Source organism: Pocillopora damicornis, chromosome 11, assembly GCF_964200805.1.
Source record: "Pocillopora damicornis chromosome 11, jaPocDami1.2, whole genome shotgun sequence".
In the NCBI taxonomy this organism is placed as follows: Eukaryota; Metazoa; Cnidaria; class Anthozoa; order Scleractinia; family Pocilloporidae; genus Pocillopora; species Pocillopora damicornis.
The window spans coordinates 8,322,975-8,342,362 of record NC_142680.1 but is presented as its reverse complement, the minus strand read 5'-3'; the positions used below and the strand labels follow the sequence as shown (position 1 = coordinate 8,342,362).

Sequence of the window (19,388 nt, the reverse complement as noted above, 5' to 3'; positions counted from 1 at the left end):
GTTTGAATCAAACAAAGCTTAGATTGGGGTCAAAAAAGAGAGAAGAACAAAGGACTTAAATCCGGTCGGATTAAACTGTTCCTTTTACTAACGCAATAACGTTTCCTCATCAAGGAGCGACTATGATGGTTAAAAGCGAAAAGGTCGACTTTTCTTAGAGTCACATTTCAAGCATTTCAGCAGTCAACATTCCTTGGTCACAGAAACGTTGTTCCCGCTTCCCTTAAGTAATCACTTCAAATGTAGAAGGAAACAAATACACCCTGTAAAAGTTTTGCATTTTATTATTTTGCCTTCTATTACATATCCCTGTAAATTTCTAGCAAATCAGTTCTTGCTCTTAGATCAATTTAGAGCAAATTATCAGAAAATATTTACATTTGCATCCCTTGCGATAAAGTTTCCAAACACGGGAATAAAAAGGTTACTATTGCACTTTATTTGCCTGGTTTTGCAAATGGGGTAATGCTTGTGCAGATTCGTGTCGTTGTTAAAAATTTGCAGTATCTGCAAAGGTGAAGGACACAAAGAGCACAATGTCACGTTTATATCACATGTGCACATGAAAGCCACAAGAACATGCAAATCAGCACTTTTACACCAATTTATATCCCTACATTTTCAACACGTTTGCTTACTTCGCAACCCAAGTGAACCCAATTTTTCGTATAGTGTATTTCACCTTTTTATTTCTGTCTTAAACGCAGAAATATCTAATCAATAAGATTCCGCGACAATGAGACCAGGTTTTTGCTTATTTTTTCCTCTTAAATACACGAAGCCAATGATTTATTTGAAAATACACAGACGCAGTTTGTTTTGGCAATCTTTTTGTCCAACTTCGTTGCGTTTGAAAGAAATTAGGAAAATTAGTAAATCCTCAAGACGTGTTCACTAACATGTTTTATTGGATTTAATCTTTCGGTATATTCCCTTCAAGGTTTGAATTTTCGTAAGAATGAAGATGTCCAATTTCTGATTCATTATAAATATGGAATGGAGCCACCCATATGTCGCTTCAAGCACTATGGCTTTGCGGCTAAAATTTTTTTATAGTCAAAATTTTGGCCAATCTACGGCTAACGGTTAATTTCTTTTCATCTTTCTTAAAAGAGCAATTTTTGCGATTAGGCATTTTTTAAGACCAATTGTTAAAATTCAAGTTTTAGGCGTAATGACCATTTTTTTTCTTGCAGTCTAACGGCATGGATTCTTTAACTCTTATAGGTTATCAAAACAGAATTCCTGCTCACAATATCAATACTACATCAAACAGAAAGGTGATGAGAAAAAAAGAAAAACACCAATCAGGGGATTATAAGTTGATCCAATTCCATACACCATTCTACAAAATAAAATTATAAGAATTGTATGGCAGACAGCCAGAAGATTTGATACTGAGATCTTGGCACTGGAAGGGTTAAGGGTCGTTCACGCGGCTCACGCTGCACTGAAAAATCTATTGAGCATTGAACTAGATTTATTTTTTTTTAATTTAAAGTATTTGAGTCCTTCACGCGCAAATAGTATCAATAGGACAATTTGGTTTTAGAAACCGAGTTGATAAAACCAAAATTATCTTGTTATACTCCCCAACCGACGAGGCACCACAAGATTTCTTTAGAAACTTACCCCTTCTTCAAATAGTATCAATATTAGGTTAAACATGAGCGGCGTGGAGAGAATGGAGTAACATAAAGTTAAGTGAGATGGACTCAATCAATTTGTGATTTGACGATAGCATTTCACGTTTTTCCGTCAGGCTTTTTAACTCAGTAACCATAGAAGCAGGTTCTCAGCGAGAATTCTTGCGTGTGACCTACTTTTTAAGTGCATGCGCTGGTCTGAGAACTCAATTAAGCCCAGAAAATCAAGCTTCAGTGGCAGCCAGGTTGGAGGTTGGTAGTTGGTTTAATTTTGTAAGAAAATTTGCATCGCTTGTGAATGAGAGATATTTTTACATTTAACTTAGTCGTGTAGGGGAAAAAAAACAAATGGCACGAAAATAAAGAAAGAAAAAGAGAAGTATTTCCAAACTTATATCTCAATACTAACTTACAAATTTCTGCAAAAGTACTACTTAAAAAGTTTCATCAAGTGCAAAAGCTGCATGGTTTCCATTCTTAAGTTTATAAGGATCTGGGATTGTTTAATCAATAACTGACACGTGAATGCATTTTAGCTATGATATTTCATGTTCAGTGTTACGCACGTTACAGAAATCATGGAATGAACAACCGACAGAACTTAACAAGCTATGGGTGCTTCCGATTGGGAAGTCTCGATTTAGATTTTAAAAATCCCAATTCTTCACAAACTATAAAAGGCAAAAAAATTGAGCGTTTGTAACAGTGTAACTCTTTTTGTTGTTGTAACCTACGTTACGTTACATTACGTTTGATAGTACAGAGTGGACATTTCGAAAGTTCTTGCTGTTTGAAAAATTTAAGAGTCGCATACAAACTCCATGGGTTAGAAATTATGGTTTAATTATATTTGAGAAAGTAAGCATTAGATCTAAGAACTACTTCAGTTTTCGACGAAAGTCTCTTTAAGATGCGAACGTTCATCAAAGAGCCAGATTTCACACACCCATTCCTTATCGAATACCTCTCATTGTAATTCTTTTGATGTTGCATGCTCCATCACTCAGGCACGTTGTCAAAAAATGCACGATGGGGAGGTTTTGTCAAAACTGATTGCACTCAACCTTCAGCAGAGTTATAAAAGGCTGACAGAGTAGTATGTGCAGATGTCCTGCGCATCAATGCCTCTCTAAGTCGAGGGAGTACTTCCGTTATCGCCAGACACAACACTAATTGTATTAATTTTCTCAAGAATGACCGTCAAGAGTGAACCGTGAAATTGTTACCGTTTCGGTGAATCCTTGGTAAGTCATGTCCAGAAAGTTTCCAAACGCAGTTGAAGTTGCAAAAAATATACCTTACGATTTTACCGCAAAGTTTCCACTCTTAAACGTAATCAAGGGAAACTTATGTTTTGTTTAGTGGAAGGATAATACACTTAACTGGATAACAACAATATTTTACGGCCGACCTCTGTTCAAGGTCGTGCGAGCTCGTCAGAATTGCATGTAACGTGCAGGCAGAATTTGGGATAGGTTTCGACTTCAGTGATGGGATTTGTGATTAAATTGTAAAAATGGCGTAATCTTTCATATATCGGAATCGAAGACCACAAATTATTAAGACTTAGTTTCATGGGCAAAACTTCCGCACAGCCCCATACTATTGTTCAACAAATTTTTTTCCCAATGGCAATGTATTGTTTTTGTCATTGTTTCTCTATCCAAGAAGTGAATGCATAATGTAGTATGGGGCTATGCTATGCTATGCGCCTAAGAGCCACGAAATAAGGTTAAATGATGATTTTTATAGGTATTTTAGAGTATCATTATTCATCACATCAGAGGCCTGAAAGTAGTAACTTTAATTTCGTCAGTTGAACAAATAACTATGAATATTCAAATGGAAATATTTTCCTTCTGATGCAGTACTTTACTACAGTGGACAAGAAAAAACACAACTGTCTATTCAATCCATGATGATCCTTAGATCCTAGATGAAATTGCTCAATGGGAATTTTTTATTCTTAGACGTTAGTAGGGGGAACTGACGCTTTGTTTAAACAGATCAACACCACTCTCATGTGGAAATGAAAGATAAGATTCATGAAAAAGTAGGTTGTCTCCCATATACCGGAATCTGAAAAATCTATAAAAAGCATGATTGAAATCAATTACAAATAAATTATTTAAGCAACGTGTCTTCCCCTATCCGCCATCGAGCAGATGCCGTAAGATGCTGAAGATCTTCTCTTTGATTCTAGAGAGTTTTCGTTCGGCGCGTTATTTCAAAAGAACCCTCAGTCCTCTCCATCTGATTATTTGTTTTGAAAAACCGAAAACGCATTTATCTTATGACTATATTTGCTATCTGTGACTATATATGCTATAAATGGCTCATAGATAATCACTTGTTTATGCATAAGGTAAAAACGGAGTGTATGTTATTTGGCACTGGCCTCAGGCTGGCACTTTTTACTTCTTTCTCTGTAGCTATGAAATAGCAATTCATCACGCTTCTGAGTATGAATATGTTGGGGTTTTTCTCGATGCGTCGCTTACGTGGAATGCGCACGTTGAAAACATTATCGGTAAGGTTTGGAAGAGATTAGCAATGTTAGGCCGACTTGGGAAAAACATTAAAATGTACACTGCAAGTAGCGTTTATACGTTGTTTGTTCTCCCTATTCTGGACTACTACGACGCTTTGTGGAGCTGTTGCGGGATTGTTAACGCTGATAAGTTGGAAAAGTTGCGGAGGCGCGCTGCTCGTATTGTTATGCGTCTGGAGAGCAGCGAGAAAGCGCTAAATTTCTTAGGTTACGTAACTCTGGAGGAAAGGCGCGAGAGCCATGTCAGCAATTTAGTTAAGAAATGCTTAAGCAACCGTTGCCCATAGTTCTTTATGCACCAGAACAACAAGGAGCAGTGGTAAACTTAGAGTTCCGTCTATAAAGTTAGAATGTACAAAAAGGTCTTTTTATAATGGCTGCCGTAATTTTTAATCAGTTTAAGATTTTTATGATTTTTCTTGTAATTTAATTTTTAAGTCCTTTGTATAATATTTTATAGCTTTAAATGTTATTGAGTATCGCTATTATTTCTAGTCAATTTAGTGTATCATTTATATGTGGGGCCTATGAATAGCAGTTTTTATCTTGTGCAAAAACTGAAGGAGCAACCCTATTGTAATAAAGGTTTCCTACTCTTACTAGAGGCATATTCAGATAATAGCGGGGCAGAGTATAAAATGCAGAGGGCTAAGCAATCACATCATAAATCGGTAAATCCATGTACAACTTGTACCGATAAACTGTTTTATGTCAAAGTATTCGATGAGCTTGTTTTTTCATCTGGGGGTATCGTTCACTTAAGTCATGTGGCCAAGGAACAGAACCTACTCTAAATAGTTGTGTTATCTACATTAAGATGGCTCGCTAAGGCGGAATTAAAATAAAAAGAAGATCAATGATTACGATTAATGAATGAGACAGCTCAACACACACTCGCATCTGTAAGCCATTAGCTTACTAATACTGTATCTCAGAGATACAGTATCCGTAATGTTTTCATATGGCATCGGTTATTAAATGGTGACATTTTAGCTACTTGAAGCAAAATAAAATTACGATTTTCCTGTTGTTTAAAATGTCGAGCTTCGTAGTAGTTGCAGAGTACATTATTGACCTCCAAATGCAAGTTCGTGAGAATTGCGTATGGTGAAGAGTAAAAATTTGAGATAATTTTTAACGAAATTAAAGATTAAATGGTGAAAATGTCAGTTAAACCTCAGAGCTATGACGCAGAGCATAGTTACATTATTTTCTTGTTGGTTAGAGTGTTGAGCTTAGTAATTGCATGGTACATCACTGACCCCCAGTAAAAAAGTTTTCACTCATCTGATGCATAAAGAGAAATGAAATTGCTGAGCAAATCAGCTTGCATTGACAAATCCTCGCTCAATGAGTTAAAACTGAGTGATCAAGCACCCCTGAATGCATACCACACGTACATATTATTTCAACCAAAACAGTTGCCTTCCTCTAACCTTCGTCAATCAATTTTGTCATCTATCAATCAAATCATTATCTACCTCATACAGCTATGGTGACTATAAATTTTAAAATCATTACAGATGTAAACGACACTTCTTGACCTTTTCTATCTCAGTCCATGATGAATTTCAGAATTAGCTTTGTGAAGTATATTACGAGTGTTTATAACAACTTTAATTTAAATTATTACAATAGCTTCATTTGCTCTCATTTTGATTGAAGCCGTTATCATTCTCTGTGTTATTGTATCGATCTTTTAAAGTACTGCGAATACTACGGATATTTCTAGTATGATATTTGAGGAACAGCAAGTCGCTAATAATATAAAGTGTTCTCTGGTCTTATCTTCATTCAGAAGAGCTCGATGAGAACAAAAATAGAATAATTAGAATAACATGCGTTATATTATTTGGGTCACCGACGTAGAATGAAAGCTTGCAGTTCGCAGCAATATCGTACGAGAAATGATATCTCAATTCCATGCATCATTTAACACTACGCTGTGGCCACATGGTCAGAGCCAAGTACGGTGTTGAATGGATTAAGTGGCCGGCAGTCAGAAATGTTTAGCCACATTTTCATAGATGTTCTTTTGAACCTCTTGAGGTCATCAAAGCTCAGTGATGTCGAAGGATTTCTGAAACTATGTTTATTTCTTGAGCTTACGAAATGCGCGACCTTGGATATCCTTAATTAGTTCGCTTGAGATATATGGCAGGCGAGTTAAGGCCACAAACATGGTATTCAATGGCTTCGCCCAAGTCATGTAACAGGAAGTTCAAGTTATTTCACGAGTTAAACTATTTTTACCTAGTTTCGCGATGTTTCTGACTCAATAATATTTTTTTTGGCTAAAGAACTCAAGCGGCTTGTCACTTTCAAGCGTGGCGAGAGAACAAGCAACTCCTCCTTTTTCGTTTACTTAATGTCTGTCACAAAATATTTTTGTCTGGTTCAAAAAATTTCTGACTTCCCCTGGAAACTAATTTGGACCGAAAGGAAAATGGCCAAATAGTTTCGGTACATTTTTTTTGCGCGTTTGGCTACAATAAAAACGACCTTTCGAAAATTTCTATTTAAGATTGAAGAAAACCTATTTTAGTGTAAAATACTGTGATCGATCAGCTGATACGTTGATCATCGTTTCATGTCAGCAATGGAGTTAAGTGAAATACCGCAAACCCCCATTAGAAGGGAGTGCAACAATAGAGGTTGTTTTTGGTTTTGTTTTTTTTTGTAATCAAATAAAGAAGAGCGCATTTCAATCCCTGCACGATAAGTTCTACTCTGCGTGATTAATGCTGGTGCAGTGCCGCCTACGTGCGTGACCTTGACAATCACTCTTGACAACTTCTCTCGAAAAAGTAAATTATAATGAATTTGTCTTATGATCTCTCAAAAGGAGAATAGGATATCGATGAGAAACTAAGGTGAAGAAAAAACGTAAAGCATCATTAAAATGGCATCAGGGCGACAATGGAGCCCGATTTCACACGACAACCACATGGATCGGCATTCATTCATTTTTCTACTTTCCAGCTGTTTCGAGACACACTGCCGGCTATTTTGAAAACCTATGATAATCAGAGGTTGAGCACTGGCGTAAACCAATCGATCGGGTAGTGAATTTTGCAGACATTCTGTCCCTTTATCTTTCAATCGATCGATCGATCGATCGTGCTATCTTAAAACCTATCTGAGAAGTTATATATTTTCATCGTACTCGGTATCACTGCAATCGGATGATTTTCATTCTTTTAATCACTATCTGCCCCGACGGGGTTTTGAAGGCATGTGACTCTTACATTATAAAGTGTACTTCTAAATACACCAAAAAGTTGCAAAGTTGTCAATGGTAAGCAGATAATTTTGTACTCTATCTATAGCCCAAAATTGGCACACACGTTATACAATCCGAAACCTTTTTCACTTGATGTTTGTCAAAATTATTCTTGCGACATTTGTTCGCGTGATCCCGTTTTATGACAACTAGTTTTCCCATATCTTCACTTTCCCTCATTTTGATTGACACGGTAATCACTCTCTTTGTCATCAAGGAATCAAAAATCCTAAATACAATAAATAGATCTAATATGAGAGCTGAGGAATAGCAGTTCTCTCATAGTTTTGTTATCTGCACGCAAGACTGCACGATAAGAAAAGAATTAGAATAACGTGAAAAATATACATAATATTTCATGGGTCAACAGTAAGGAATAAGAAAGGTTTACCTCAGTAGGTTGTAATAGTATCACATCTGAAGCTAAGTGAGATACCAACCAGTAGTCATTGTATATTCGATATCTAATGTGCACGGAAATCCGGCACATTTACTGAAACCACAAGTACAACCACAGCACGTTCTTCGACGCCGCAAACTCGATATGCAATGGCTCCGTTAGGTTTATCAGTTTAGCGGATTAGCACTTTCTTTCCTTGTCTCATCATGCTCCTAGCTCATCCAAAATCTTAATTCAGTAATTCACTCCACAAATTTGAGTGGCTTATCAAGGTTACGCTCAGAGAGAGAACAGCCCACTCTTCTCTTATTCTAATCTATCCATAAACACTTTTTTTGAACTCCCAAAAATAATCAAACTACCCAAAATACTCGTAAAGCTTAATAGATAAGTGATAAAAGTTTCCTAAGAGTAATTTTCAATGCGTTTCAGCGAACAAGATTTATGGATATCTTTTAGACGCCCGATAAGCTACTGTCGGAATTAGACTAAAGAATCTGCTATGTTCCGAAACTTCACATATTTATAAAATTAACTTGATCTCCCTCTCTCTCTCTCTCCTCTATCTCTCTCACCGTTCTCGTCTCACGCTCCGGTCATCCTTCTCATTTTAAATATATAATGTGATCCTATTGTTCAATCATCTGTCACTTACCGCAAAAAATCAACCTGAAATCAATTAACGCTGAATAATCTCACACTATTTCGGGTGCAATAAGCGCTAATCATCGGCAATTCCTTAGCATCTTTGTCTTACGTCAAATGTCAAGGTGAAAGATTACTAACAATAATAAAGAGACAAATTTACACAATCAACTCCCTTACCGACGCAGCACAACAATGTCTCCAGATACGTACCTCCTTTATCCATTTTTAGTTTCTCGATGTTATTTTTCTTTTTTTTTTTCTTTTTTGTTTTTATTATTTTTTTTTAATTTTAGCCGTCGTTAGTAATGTCGCCGGGTTATCTCACTTATTTCCCACCTTTCTCAAGAAAAATGAAATTAACGCCGTTGTTGTGAAGAAGCCGGTTTGTATAGACCTTCCAATCATAGTGATGAGTAGATTTACCAGAACAATAAGAGTCCCCTTTTTGGAGATTTGTATCAAAATCCAATATTAAATATATCACGGATTGGCACAATTAGCTGAAAAAGGTCAAATGATAGTTTGATCATGGTGTTGGGGGTTAGTGCATGAACTTGCACTGATAAACGATGACAAAGAAAGGTGATACCATTAAAAAACTTCAGCTTCTTCCTGATTAATTTTGCTTTAAAAGTTGGCTTCAGTCTTAATTCATAATGTTTCCTTAATTTTTGTAATGATAATCGGTTTTGCCTTACGCCGAAAATATCGATGTCTACCTTTTTCGTTGGTTTTGATATGGTTTAAGAGGTTTGTTCGTTTATGGCTGGATTTGATAAAATGCAGTCTTCAGAATCTTGCAAGCAGAAAGGTCCACTGGAACCGCTCTAAAACTTGCAAAGTCTTGTACCTAGCGGCAACCTGGGGCTGCTTTTATCTTCCAAACAATAGACAAGAAAAAGCAGACAAAGAGTCTTCTACTTCATCAATGTAAACTTTAATCTTTTCAAACCAGTGACAGAATCTCTGGTATTTTGCTTAAGTCCTACTGTGACATGAAAGGTTGGTCAATGTTTCAGCAGTCCGTTCATGGCGTGCAGGACCCAAAATAGCTTTGTGCCGTTTAAGGAGATGTATTCAGAAGGTGTTTTGGATTGTGGCCAAACCCGTGAAAAATGCACGAAACCAACTGAACATTTTTGTCTTGATCCGAATAGTTTCCAGGGGTATCAGTGTATTTTTTGAACCGGACAAAACTGTTTTGTGGCAAATACCGGGTAGTTAAACAAAAGAAAGAGAAGATTCTGTTTCTCTCCACGCCTGAAGGTAACAGGCCATATGAGTTCTTTGGAAAAGGTAATTATTGAATGAAGATGTTAGGTTGAGTTAGAAGCATGGCGAAACTAGAGAATATAATTCTACCAGTTGAATAACTTCAACTTCTAATAAATAAGTTGGGCAGAGCCACTCAATATTGCGTCTTTGGTTGGCCTTAATGCACGTGACATTTTTCTATCTTTTCTAATTTCTATACCCGAATGTATTTGAACGAGGTTGTACAGCCCCCAGACGCTACTTGTCTAAATAACGTATTGACTGGTTGAATGACTGATACTGCGATCTTATAAATGATACCCAAGCTCACACATATTTTATCGTAGGCTAGAAAATAATCGTTTTTGTTAATCCTTTGAGAACACAGCGTATGTATTTGATGCTCTCACTGAAAGGTTTGAAAAAACCTAGTGAAACTCTGCGAAAAATTTCTGGCTGCAGCCTATTTATTGCATCAATGACCGTACTAAGCTCCGACCATGCAGCTGTAGCGTAGCGTTGAATGATTAATGCAATGGGATTTTCCCTGTCAAGGGTGAGTTTTCTTTCCACCGCACTCGTTTTTAATATTGAGACTGAAGTAGGGGAAATCTTACAAAAGGTGTGGCGAGATCATGGATATAATATATATAAATGAATAAAAAACAATGTTCGCTCCAAGTGCAGTGAAGATATGTGTACTTATGTATAGCGTGGTTGTGAAAATGGGTTTTTCTGTCACTTTGTTCATGTGCTTCATACATGGGCTTCTGGCTCAGATATAAAGGTTAAGCCACTGCACACTTTTCTAAATCAATAAACAAAAAAAAGAAAACGAGGGATTGATCCATCGATAGATTTACTGCCTGACGGACTGAATGACTGAGTGGATGAAGCATGTGAGCGCTCAGCCTCTGACTTTAGTAGTGTAATGCATCTACTCATGAATATACCACAATTCAGCTGCAAGGTAATTCTTATCCTCTACCGAAAGAAACAATAAAATGAAATGTCTTTCAAAACCATTCAGCGTTAACGTGTGTAAAACACGAGATCGACAAAGACCTAACAATATCTGCGTAACAGATGAGAAAGGTCAGGAAATATCTTTTTTTAGGAATAATTTCCTTCTAATGGTTTTAACATCGGTAGGTACCACGACTGTGTGAATGAAATAATGCATGCGTGATTTGATGAATAAATAGAACGTGATTAAAGTAGCTTACGGTTACAGTCCCCACGGAAAATTGCCAAAAATTTATTTTCTTATCTTTTTCTCAAGTTGCATTTAAGGCACAAAGAGTTAGAATTTCTTCGTTTGATTTCTTTTATATTTAACGAACAAAGTCGCTTTTAGACTGCCTTAATTTTATTTCTTTGCTATCATTAATGGTGCGAAATGGATGATTAACCCTCTGTTCAAGTTAAAATATCGCGTACCGAGGCATGAATTTCAAGATTTTGAGCATGCGCACGGAGGAATTCCTTGTGTGAAAGTTAGCTACTGAGAAAGAGCAACCATTTTGGCTGAAAGAATCTGTTTGTGTTGTCTGCATTCAGAAGTGCCAGAAGGATGTTAACGATGCCATCAAGCCTTTCTTAGAAAGTGTTAAATATTTGTGGATGAAACAGCTACATGGCTCCTGTTTATTATATAAGATTATAATAAATTTATCAGTGAATTTATCAGTGCCACTTGATTTGCTCTGATAAATTGGTAGCTTTCCCTGCCTAAGTTTAAGAATGGAAAGATCAATCTTAAGATATATCTTGCATAACTGCGTTCGGCCATAATCTTGCCATGACTGACCAACGACAGGCTAAGAGTAGACATTGAGCATCTAAGTTATCCAGACTTTCAATAAAATCAAAACCTTAGCTCTGTCTCTGGCGATAAGGATTTCTTCTTTCCCACGATTTGACCGAAAAAAGAGCTTTTTTTCTTGTCATTATTACATATTGCATATTTTTCCTTATCCGTTTGATTCTGATCTTAGCGAGCTATCTTAAACGCAGACAAAACTGATCCGTTAGCCAGCCCTTGTGCTATCACAGCTAATCATCAAATGACGAGACAACTCTCTAGAATCGAACGCGAGATCCTCAAATAACTAATGGTGTCTACCTTACGGCGGATAGGTGAAGACAAGCTGTTTAAGTGATTTAGTTGTAACTCATTTGTTGTTTTAAGATAATTGAATCGGTTTAACAATCAGTGGCCGTCTTTCTAACGTCCCCAGAGATCCTCAAATAACTAATAGCGTTTACCTTCTGGCGGATATGTGAAGAAAAGCTGTTTAAGTAATTTAATTGTAACTAATTTGCTGTTTTAAGGTGATTGAATCGGTTTAACAATCAGTGGCCGTCTTTCTAACGATACCAGATGAAATTATGTTTACTTTTTCGTTAGAGTAATTTGAAAGGAGCAAGTTATTTGAATATAGCACAATACTTTGCATTTCCAAGTTTAAAAGAGACTAAATTCTCCCTGAATGGTATACCCAGTGGTGGAATATTTTAGTAAGAAAAACTTCTAAGATTGTAAAACGCGCAATCTTTCGTCTTATTTCACGGAAGCAGTGAAAATGATCACCTGCTGTTTTTTCCGATGTGGTGGCCTAATTAGATAACTCATCGTACATAGAGTGTAAATCCTCTCTCATCAGGAGATATAAATTACACACTAGTTCAGTTGGTGATATGAACTAAGTTTCATTTGTATCGAGCTTTGCTAACTCGCTCAATTTCAGATGAGTTTCAAAAGCGAACGTTCTCTCCATATTCCTGGTTGTAATTTGACGAGCCACGAGTAAAACAGCCTATATCAGAGCTATTCATGCAACTGGCGAGAGGAAAATAAATCATTTGAAAGCCAGCAACATATTTTGTAATAACTACTTTCAGTAATTGGAAGTGTTTAATAGTAGGTGGCTTGCTATAGTGGCTATTAAGGCAACATGAAACTACGCCTTATTACATTATTTACAGTTTGTATTTTCGATATACAAAGGTTAACGAATCCTATGATTTATAACGAAATCCATCACAAATTCTGTTGTTTCTGTGCTACATGCACAATGCTATACACCGTTGTTACGACCTTGCACGTGTTAAAACAGAGGTCGGACCAAAAAATTTGTTGTTATCCAATTTGGAATTTCGTCTTTCCTTAAAAAGTGTTGTTACCCAATTAAAAATTTCGTCTTTGCCTGCTACGGAAGTTGAATGTCGATATCAACAGAATGTCAGTTTCCTTTACTAACGTTTCAAAATGGAAAGTATAAAATATATTTTAGCGTGTTTATGGCCACTCTGGACAAGACTTACCGAAGAATGGCTACAACAATAACTAGTTTTGACCGGGACCCTCGTGACGGTAATTCTGGAAAAAATTAATACCATTAGAGCTGTTTGTAACGATAATGAAAGTACGTGACCATCACTACATAAGTGCATAAAACATATGTGCACGCTCTCAGCGCTAGCTAAGGTCCTCGTAATCTATTTTTAAGCGTTCTTCCAAAGAATGACACCGACAGAATTTCAGTGAGAGGCACTTGACAAGGAATAGGTACGTAACATCTGTGGGGCTGGATAGTAAGAAATTTGTAGTGTATCATGAGAAAATTATGTAATTCGATCGAATTCATATATTTTACTTAATTTTATTTAATGCCACAACTATTAAACTGTTAGAGGCTTAGAGCTGCACCAACTGTTAGTCCATATGGTTTGCACGTGACACTGCAATCAGCAAGAACTCTCGAAAAGCTCATCATATATCACCACTCCCAAGGAACAGGAGTCCATCTCTAAACGTTTCGGAATGTTTTTTGATGGTATTTTAGAACCAAAAACCAGTCAGTTTATCTGACGCAGTCGAACTTTTATGCTCGTGGTAGCCTCTAACTTTTGTTTTCTCCGCGGTGTTCTGTACTATTCGGTTTCCAAACTCGATTGGCTTAGTCAATCGTTTGATTGAAAATATTGTTGTTAAGGTAAACTACTAAATTCGCTTTTAAATTTGCTTACGTTTTAGAAGATAAGACTGATAAGTCAATGTCGGGTCAGTGCAGAGCTAGATAAACAACTACATTCAGTTTATAAAAATAGCTTAAATAAAAATTTTCATAATAATATTTAGCTGATTCGTCGTCTTTCGCGCAGAATTTTGTCTGGTCTAGGATTTATAACGAATGCTTATGTCCTTTACATTCCATGTTTTTGCTCAAAAGAATATTGGCCATTCATTCTGTTACCCTCAAATTGTTGCGTCGTTTTGTAATGGCAAAGTGTAATGTTCTCTTTGCGCAGTTAGATTTGGTGATTATCTTCCACCATTTCGTGGAAAAAGGGGACTCGAGTGCCTTGAATGGTAGGTGTTGAGGTCCTAAGACAGCACCGTGGGGAATGTTGGTCTAAATACCATAATTCAAAGACATATATTAGCAGTGTAGTTTAGTTTTACCTATAATTTATTCAATATGAAGCTACGAGTAAAAACGACAACAGTAAGTAAAACTATGGTCCAAGATGTCCCCTACTCAGGGAGATAATATCTAGCATCATGAAACACACCATCACACTAAGGCCCTTGCCAATCAGTTATCTAAAATACGTGTTTACTGGAACAGGATTTTGAAGCAGGCCGAAAACATCTCGTTTCATCTCCACTTAAGCTGTGATTATGTTGCATGCACTTTCTGTGAAAGAAGAAACTAGATATCCTCACACTTTTGACGCTTGTGTTAGAATTGACTTGCGAAAGTTGAATTAATGCCAACTATATCACGTCTTCCACAACACCTATTAAATTACAGGTTTAAATTCATTGTCGGAATTTTCAAATCTCCGCGAAAATAGACGACCTTAAGAGAGCCTGAGAAGAAGTGTTAAAACAAGATTCCGGAAACTTTCTGTTCTATTCGATATTTCAGTGGAATTTCCGGGAATTTCTATTTAATAGAACTATTTTGTAATTTGTGACATCAAGATAAACAAACCCGGATTTCATCACAACTTGCCCTTGAATTATAGCCAAATTTTATTTTCTGATAGGGAACAAGAGAGACTTTACACCCCCAAGTATCAAATTGGAAGAACTCAGCGCGCAAACTCACAACGTCACTTAGCTTTTTTGACCTTACGCGAGTTAGAAAAGCAATTGGTTTCACAAAATTTCTGATCGAACGTTAGCCATTCGCTAAGCCTTTCGAAGAAATGCTTGTGAAGACAAAGCCACTGCTTGTCATCCACATTTAAGAGTTTGTATTCCATAACTGCATAAGAACAAAAAAGATTTGTAGGTGTCAACTTTGATTAATGAAACGGTTCGATTTCTCCTGTCTATCTCAGTAAAGTACTGTATCAGGAGAAATATTTCTGCTGTGCGATATTGAGAATTATTGGTGTAACTGAAAAAATAATATTCATCCCTTTTGGGTCTCTAAGCAATAATATAATGACTGCTCTGCAATTTTTGCTTGAGGCCAGGTTTTGGGAGTGCTCCCGACGTCTCGATTCGTCGTTTAGCCGATAAAAGGGCCCAACTAGTATCTGGATGGCACCACTTCGAGTGGAACTTCTTTTGTGCTATTGCTTTAAGTGCCGTTCACCTGTGAGAATAATTTTTTTACTTGTATTTCATCTGCATGTCAGAACATATTTCACATTTATCAGATAAAGATATCAACGGTTGTTAGATATTTCCTGTTGAAAAGGAAATTCCGAAGCAAGGTGAAATTAAGATAATTGTGTTAGACTAGCTGATTTCCTAACAATAGGCAAACCGACCCTGTGTTAAATTCCAGTAATATAATAAACGTACAAGTTCTTGTGAACTCCTTACATGACTGGCTAGAGACGAACCATAAAAACAAAGGTGTGTCTTGTTAAGACCATGTGTCGGAAATTCACAATGAAATTAGAAATATAAGCTAATTTCAACTAAGAGGTAAAGGAAGTTCTAAGCTTTCATGAATTGAAACAAAAGAGGGACATCTCCCTTTTGTTTCCTTTGCGTATGTTATAAATTAAAATTCGCACGCACTTTGTCAGTTATTGAACGGAGCGCCAAGAAAGCGTGCGGTAAGAGAAAGTAAATAAGTGGACTAGGTGAACTTAGTGGTAAGTCAAGTCTTATTAGTCTTTGCCATCATACTTTTGATGAAAAAAGTTTGATTCTTCCTTTTTTTTGAGGTTGTCAAATTATTGTTATCATTATTATCACTATTATTATTTCATTTTATATTTTTTTATTTTTTAAATTTTTTTGCAGCCTTTGTGAATAACATTGCAAACGACACCCGAAGAATTAAAATGAGGAGCATACAACAAGGAATAGGTATGTAACATCTGGATAGTCGGTATAAAATTTTCAGTGTAGAGACTTACGTGCTAAGATCTAATGCTGTACGCGGGGCTTAAATGCCGCTCTTAATTTAGTAACCAGAATGAACTCTCAAAAAAATCGACAGCAAAGAATAAATCTCAAAACGTCTCAAAATGTTTTACCGTCTGGTTCATGCAGTAAAAAGTACAGTCAGTTCAACTTTAATGCTCATGGTAGCACATGAAACTATTTGTTTATTTTTTCTGAGGTCTGTACAATTCAATTTCAAAACTCGATTGGCTTGTTAAATCTTTCCATTGAAAAAGATTTCCTTGTTACGAGTAAATTCAGTTTAAGGTTCGCTTCTGCCCTAGGAATTGGAAGTCAGAGTCTGGCTCGACGGCTATATTTAGCTTTTTTCAAAAAAATGGCCTCCTGAAAGATCAGTTCATGCAGAGTTTTTGGCTGGTTTATCGCCCTTAGTGTCGAAATTAATTCGTTACTTGTCTAAAAATCAATTCATTTTCGTGGAAATCAATATCTACGGAAATAGAATCATCCTCAGGCTTAACCTATGAAATCAAACAAATCGTATGACACAAAATAGCAAAAATAAAATCGAATAGGATAATGTATTTTCATTAACTTTTTACGCTACTGAAAATGAGCACAACCTACATAGATTTGAGCAGGTTTCAGTCGATAAACACGCTTAGAATCAGAATTCAAGGAGCTGAGAGATAGATCCCCCATACTTTTTTGTGTGCGTTGTCTTCAGTCATGATTTCGAAAAGCAAAGACAAATTCCTTTTTCGCCTGATCACACGACAACACCCGGTATAGTTCCTTTTCCGAAAATGGAAACATATTAGCAAGACCGGCAACAAATCAATCTGATTGGCTGATTGCAGTTTTGGAGTCCTTCCTAACGGATCTTAAGTCTTAAGACTCCTATTGATCGGTTGGTCGGTCATTAGTTTGGGCGGGAAGAAAAGGGGAGGGGGGGGGCGGGGGAGGGAAATGGTTCGAAGGAGTTGTGTCTCGATAACACTTACCTGATCCCCCAACAAGGCTCTGTAATATTTTTATGACTCTCCCCCCTCCCCCCTTCTTCGCCACCAGTTCTGAGTTGTTGCGAACTTTTTGTTATTATTCTTTCAGTGTATCATGTTTGTAGTTTTTCCCCCAATCACTAGGTTATTTAAGTCTGTAACTAAGCCTTATAGCATACCATAGCTTGAGTAACTTCACACCACATAATGACTTCTTTCCTTCAGGCTCAGCTCTGCTGTTTCTGGCACTTTCTGTGACTTTTGAACTTCTATCATCAACGTGTGCAGCCTCAGTGAATTTCCAAAACTACACTACTGTTCACTTGAAAGGAGTAAAGGAAGTAGAAGTACCAAAACAAGTAACAAATAACAGGACATCAGAGACGCGTAAGTAATTATGATTGTCTAGTCTCGTACGCGTGTTGATACTTCTCGCTCACTTTAATTGATCTTTATTATTATTATAATAATCATACTTATAACTATTACTATTATTATCGTTATTATTCTTACCAGCCAAAAACTGTGCTGAACTTTACGAATCCGGTGAAAGAATCAGTGGTGTTTACACAATCGACCCAGATGGTTCAGGTGCCTTCAGTGTATATTGTGACCATATGACAGCTGGTGGGGGATGGACAGTGATCCAGAAGAGAATGGATGGCTCTGTTGATTTTAACCGCACCTGGGATGACTACAAATATGGCTTCGGTTACTTTATCGGTGAATTTTGGCTCGGACTGGACAAAATAAACCGCCTGACCCGAAACATGACAAACAACAAGCTTCGAATAGATCTGGGAGTAAAAACTGGCACAATTGCTCACGCTGAGTATGGCTGGTTTGGGATTGGGAACGAAATGGCTAAGTACCGGCTGTACCTTGGCAATAAGACTAGTTAGTAAACCATTCTTTAATTTTCATTGTTTGGATTTATCTTTAATTTTCCTCATCCTTTAAGAACCCCCTCTCCCTCTCTCCCATCCCTTCCACATGGAACATAACAATAACTGTTTGTCCCTCTAACCGTCTGACTATTCCGCTCACGCGAGGTTGAGTCCAAGCTTCTCTGTTGAAAAGGGTAGTTTACTTTGGAGTCTGCAGTTCAATGATCAAACAGTTACTGAAGTCAGCTCTAGAAATATATCATAGTTTGTTTAACTATCCGACTTGCGCACTTTTAATTTAGCCACCTCGTCGAATAATAGTTAATCCGTTGAAAGTTCATGACTTATATGCTAAGAGATGTCTATTTCACCGAAGCAGCATGTAGCTACTGCATAAATTGAGTCTTGTTCTGCTGGTTTTTTGTTTGCTTTGTTGTTGTTGTTTTTGTTTTTTTGTTTTGTTTTGTCTGTTTGTTCGTTTGTTTGTTTTGTCACAGACATCAAGCTTGACACTTCGAAGGCGTCAGCATGATCCCAATGCTGATTCTTTTCTTCTTTTTTTTTTGTTTTGAAACAGATGAGACTGTGACCTCTGATTCCTTCGGTCTTCACAGGAATTTCGCTTTTGGTACCTGGGATAGATATCCTCATGATTGTGATGAAAAGAGAGGCGGAGGCTGGTGGTATAGCGATACTGATTGTGGTGTTTGGTCAAATCTCAACGGGATTTACTTTGATAATAAAACTTCGCGCGCAATCTTCTGGGCTAATTTGGGTGCCGCACCAGAGGAAAGCATTCCCAAATCAGCAGAAATGAAAATAAGATCAGTCGACTTCTTTTCTTCTTTTTCACGGTATATTGACTGAAAACCCTTGTCTCTCTTTCGTTTCTGAATTATATTGTAGACCATTCATAGGTCAAAAGATACCTTTCATTGGTCTAACTCAACTATTCTTCATCCATTAATAAAGAAAGAATGTTTTCAATACAATGCTTGTGATTAGTTTTTTCATGTTAACTTAAGAAAGTACACACACCACAAGGTTGAGTAATGGAAAATGTCCATACTAGTATAAAGTAGAAAAAATATTACCTCAGTGTTGATGAAAGTGGTGAATGTGTAATTGCACATCCACCACTAATCCCTAACTATTGATGCTTTGACTTCAACACAAGGTTCTCTTACAAGTGTCATACATTGCCGTATTTACTAGGGCAAGCGCTGTCCAATCTCCTCCCTAAAGGTGCCAGGCCTTAAGTCTAGGCCACACCTATGATTTTCTATTTGAAAAAGCACACCTTTTGGGACACGTCCACCTATTTTTAACGCTAAAA

At 36.9% G+C, this 19,388-nt stretch overlaps 1 protein-coding gene across 2 annotated transcripts; it reads left to right on the top strand.

Moving 5' to 3' along the window:
- Nucleotides 1-9,713: 9,713 nt before the first annotated feature.
- LOC149037295 (angiopoietin-related protein 7-like) lies at nt 9,714-19,044 on the top strand. Of its 2 annotated transcripts, none has more exons than XM_089187588.1 (5): nt 9,714-9,824; nt 16,060-16,125; nt 17,391-17,552; nt 17,682-18,062; nt 18,630-19,044. In XM_089187588.1, exons 2-5 carry the CDS (start codon nt 16,101-16,103, stop codon nt 18,917-18,919), a joined length of 858 nt encoding a protein of 285 aa, XP_089043714.1. In that variant the 5' UTR covers nt 9,714-9,824; nt 16,060-16,100; the 3' UTR covers nt 18,920-19,044. The 2 variants fall into 2 exon arrangements, with proteins under 2 accessions (XP_089043714.1, XP_089043713.1); XM_089187587.1 differs by lacking the exon at nt 9,714-9,824 and adding an exon at nt 15,694-15,908.
- The last annotated feature ends 344 nt before the right edge of the window (nt 19,045-19,388 follow it).

Coding starts and splice junctions, on each gene's coding strand:
- LOC149037295 (XM_089187588.1), top strand. CDS start 16,101: ATGAGGAGCATACAACAAGGAATAG. Junction 16,126..17,390: donor GAGCATACAACAAGGAATAG/GTATGTAACATC, acceptor TCTTTCCTTCAG/GCTCAGCTCTGCTGTTTCTG. Junction 18,063..18,629: donor GTACCTTGGCAATAAGACTA/GTTAGTAAACCA, acceptor GTTTTGAAACAG/ATGAGACTGTGACCTCTGAT.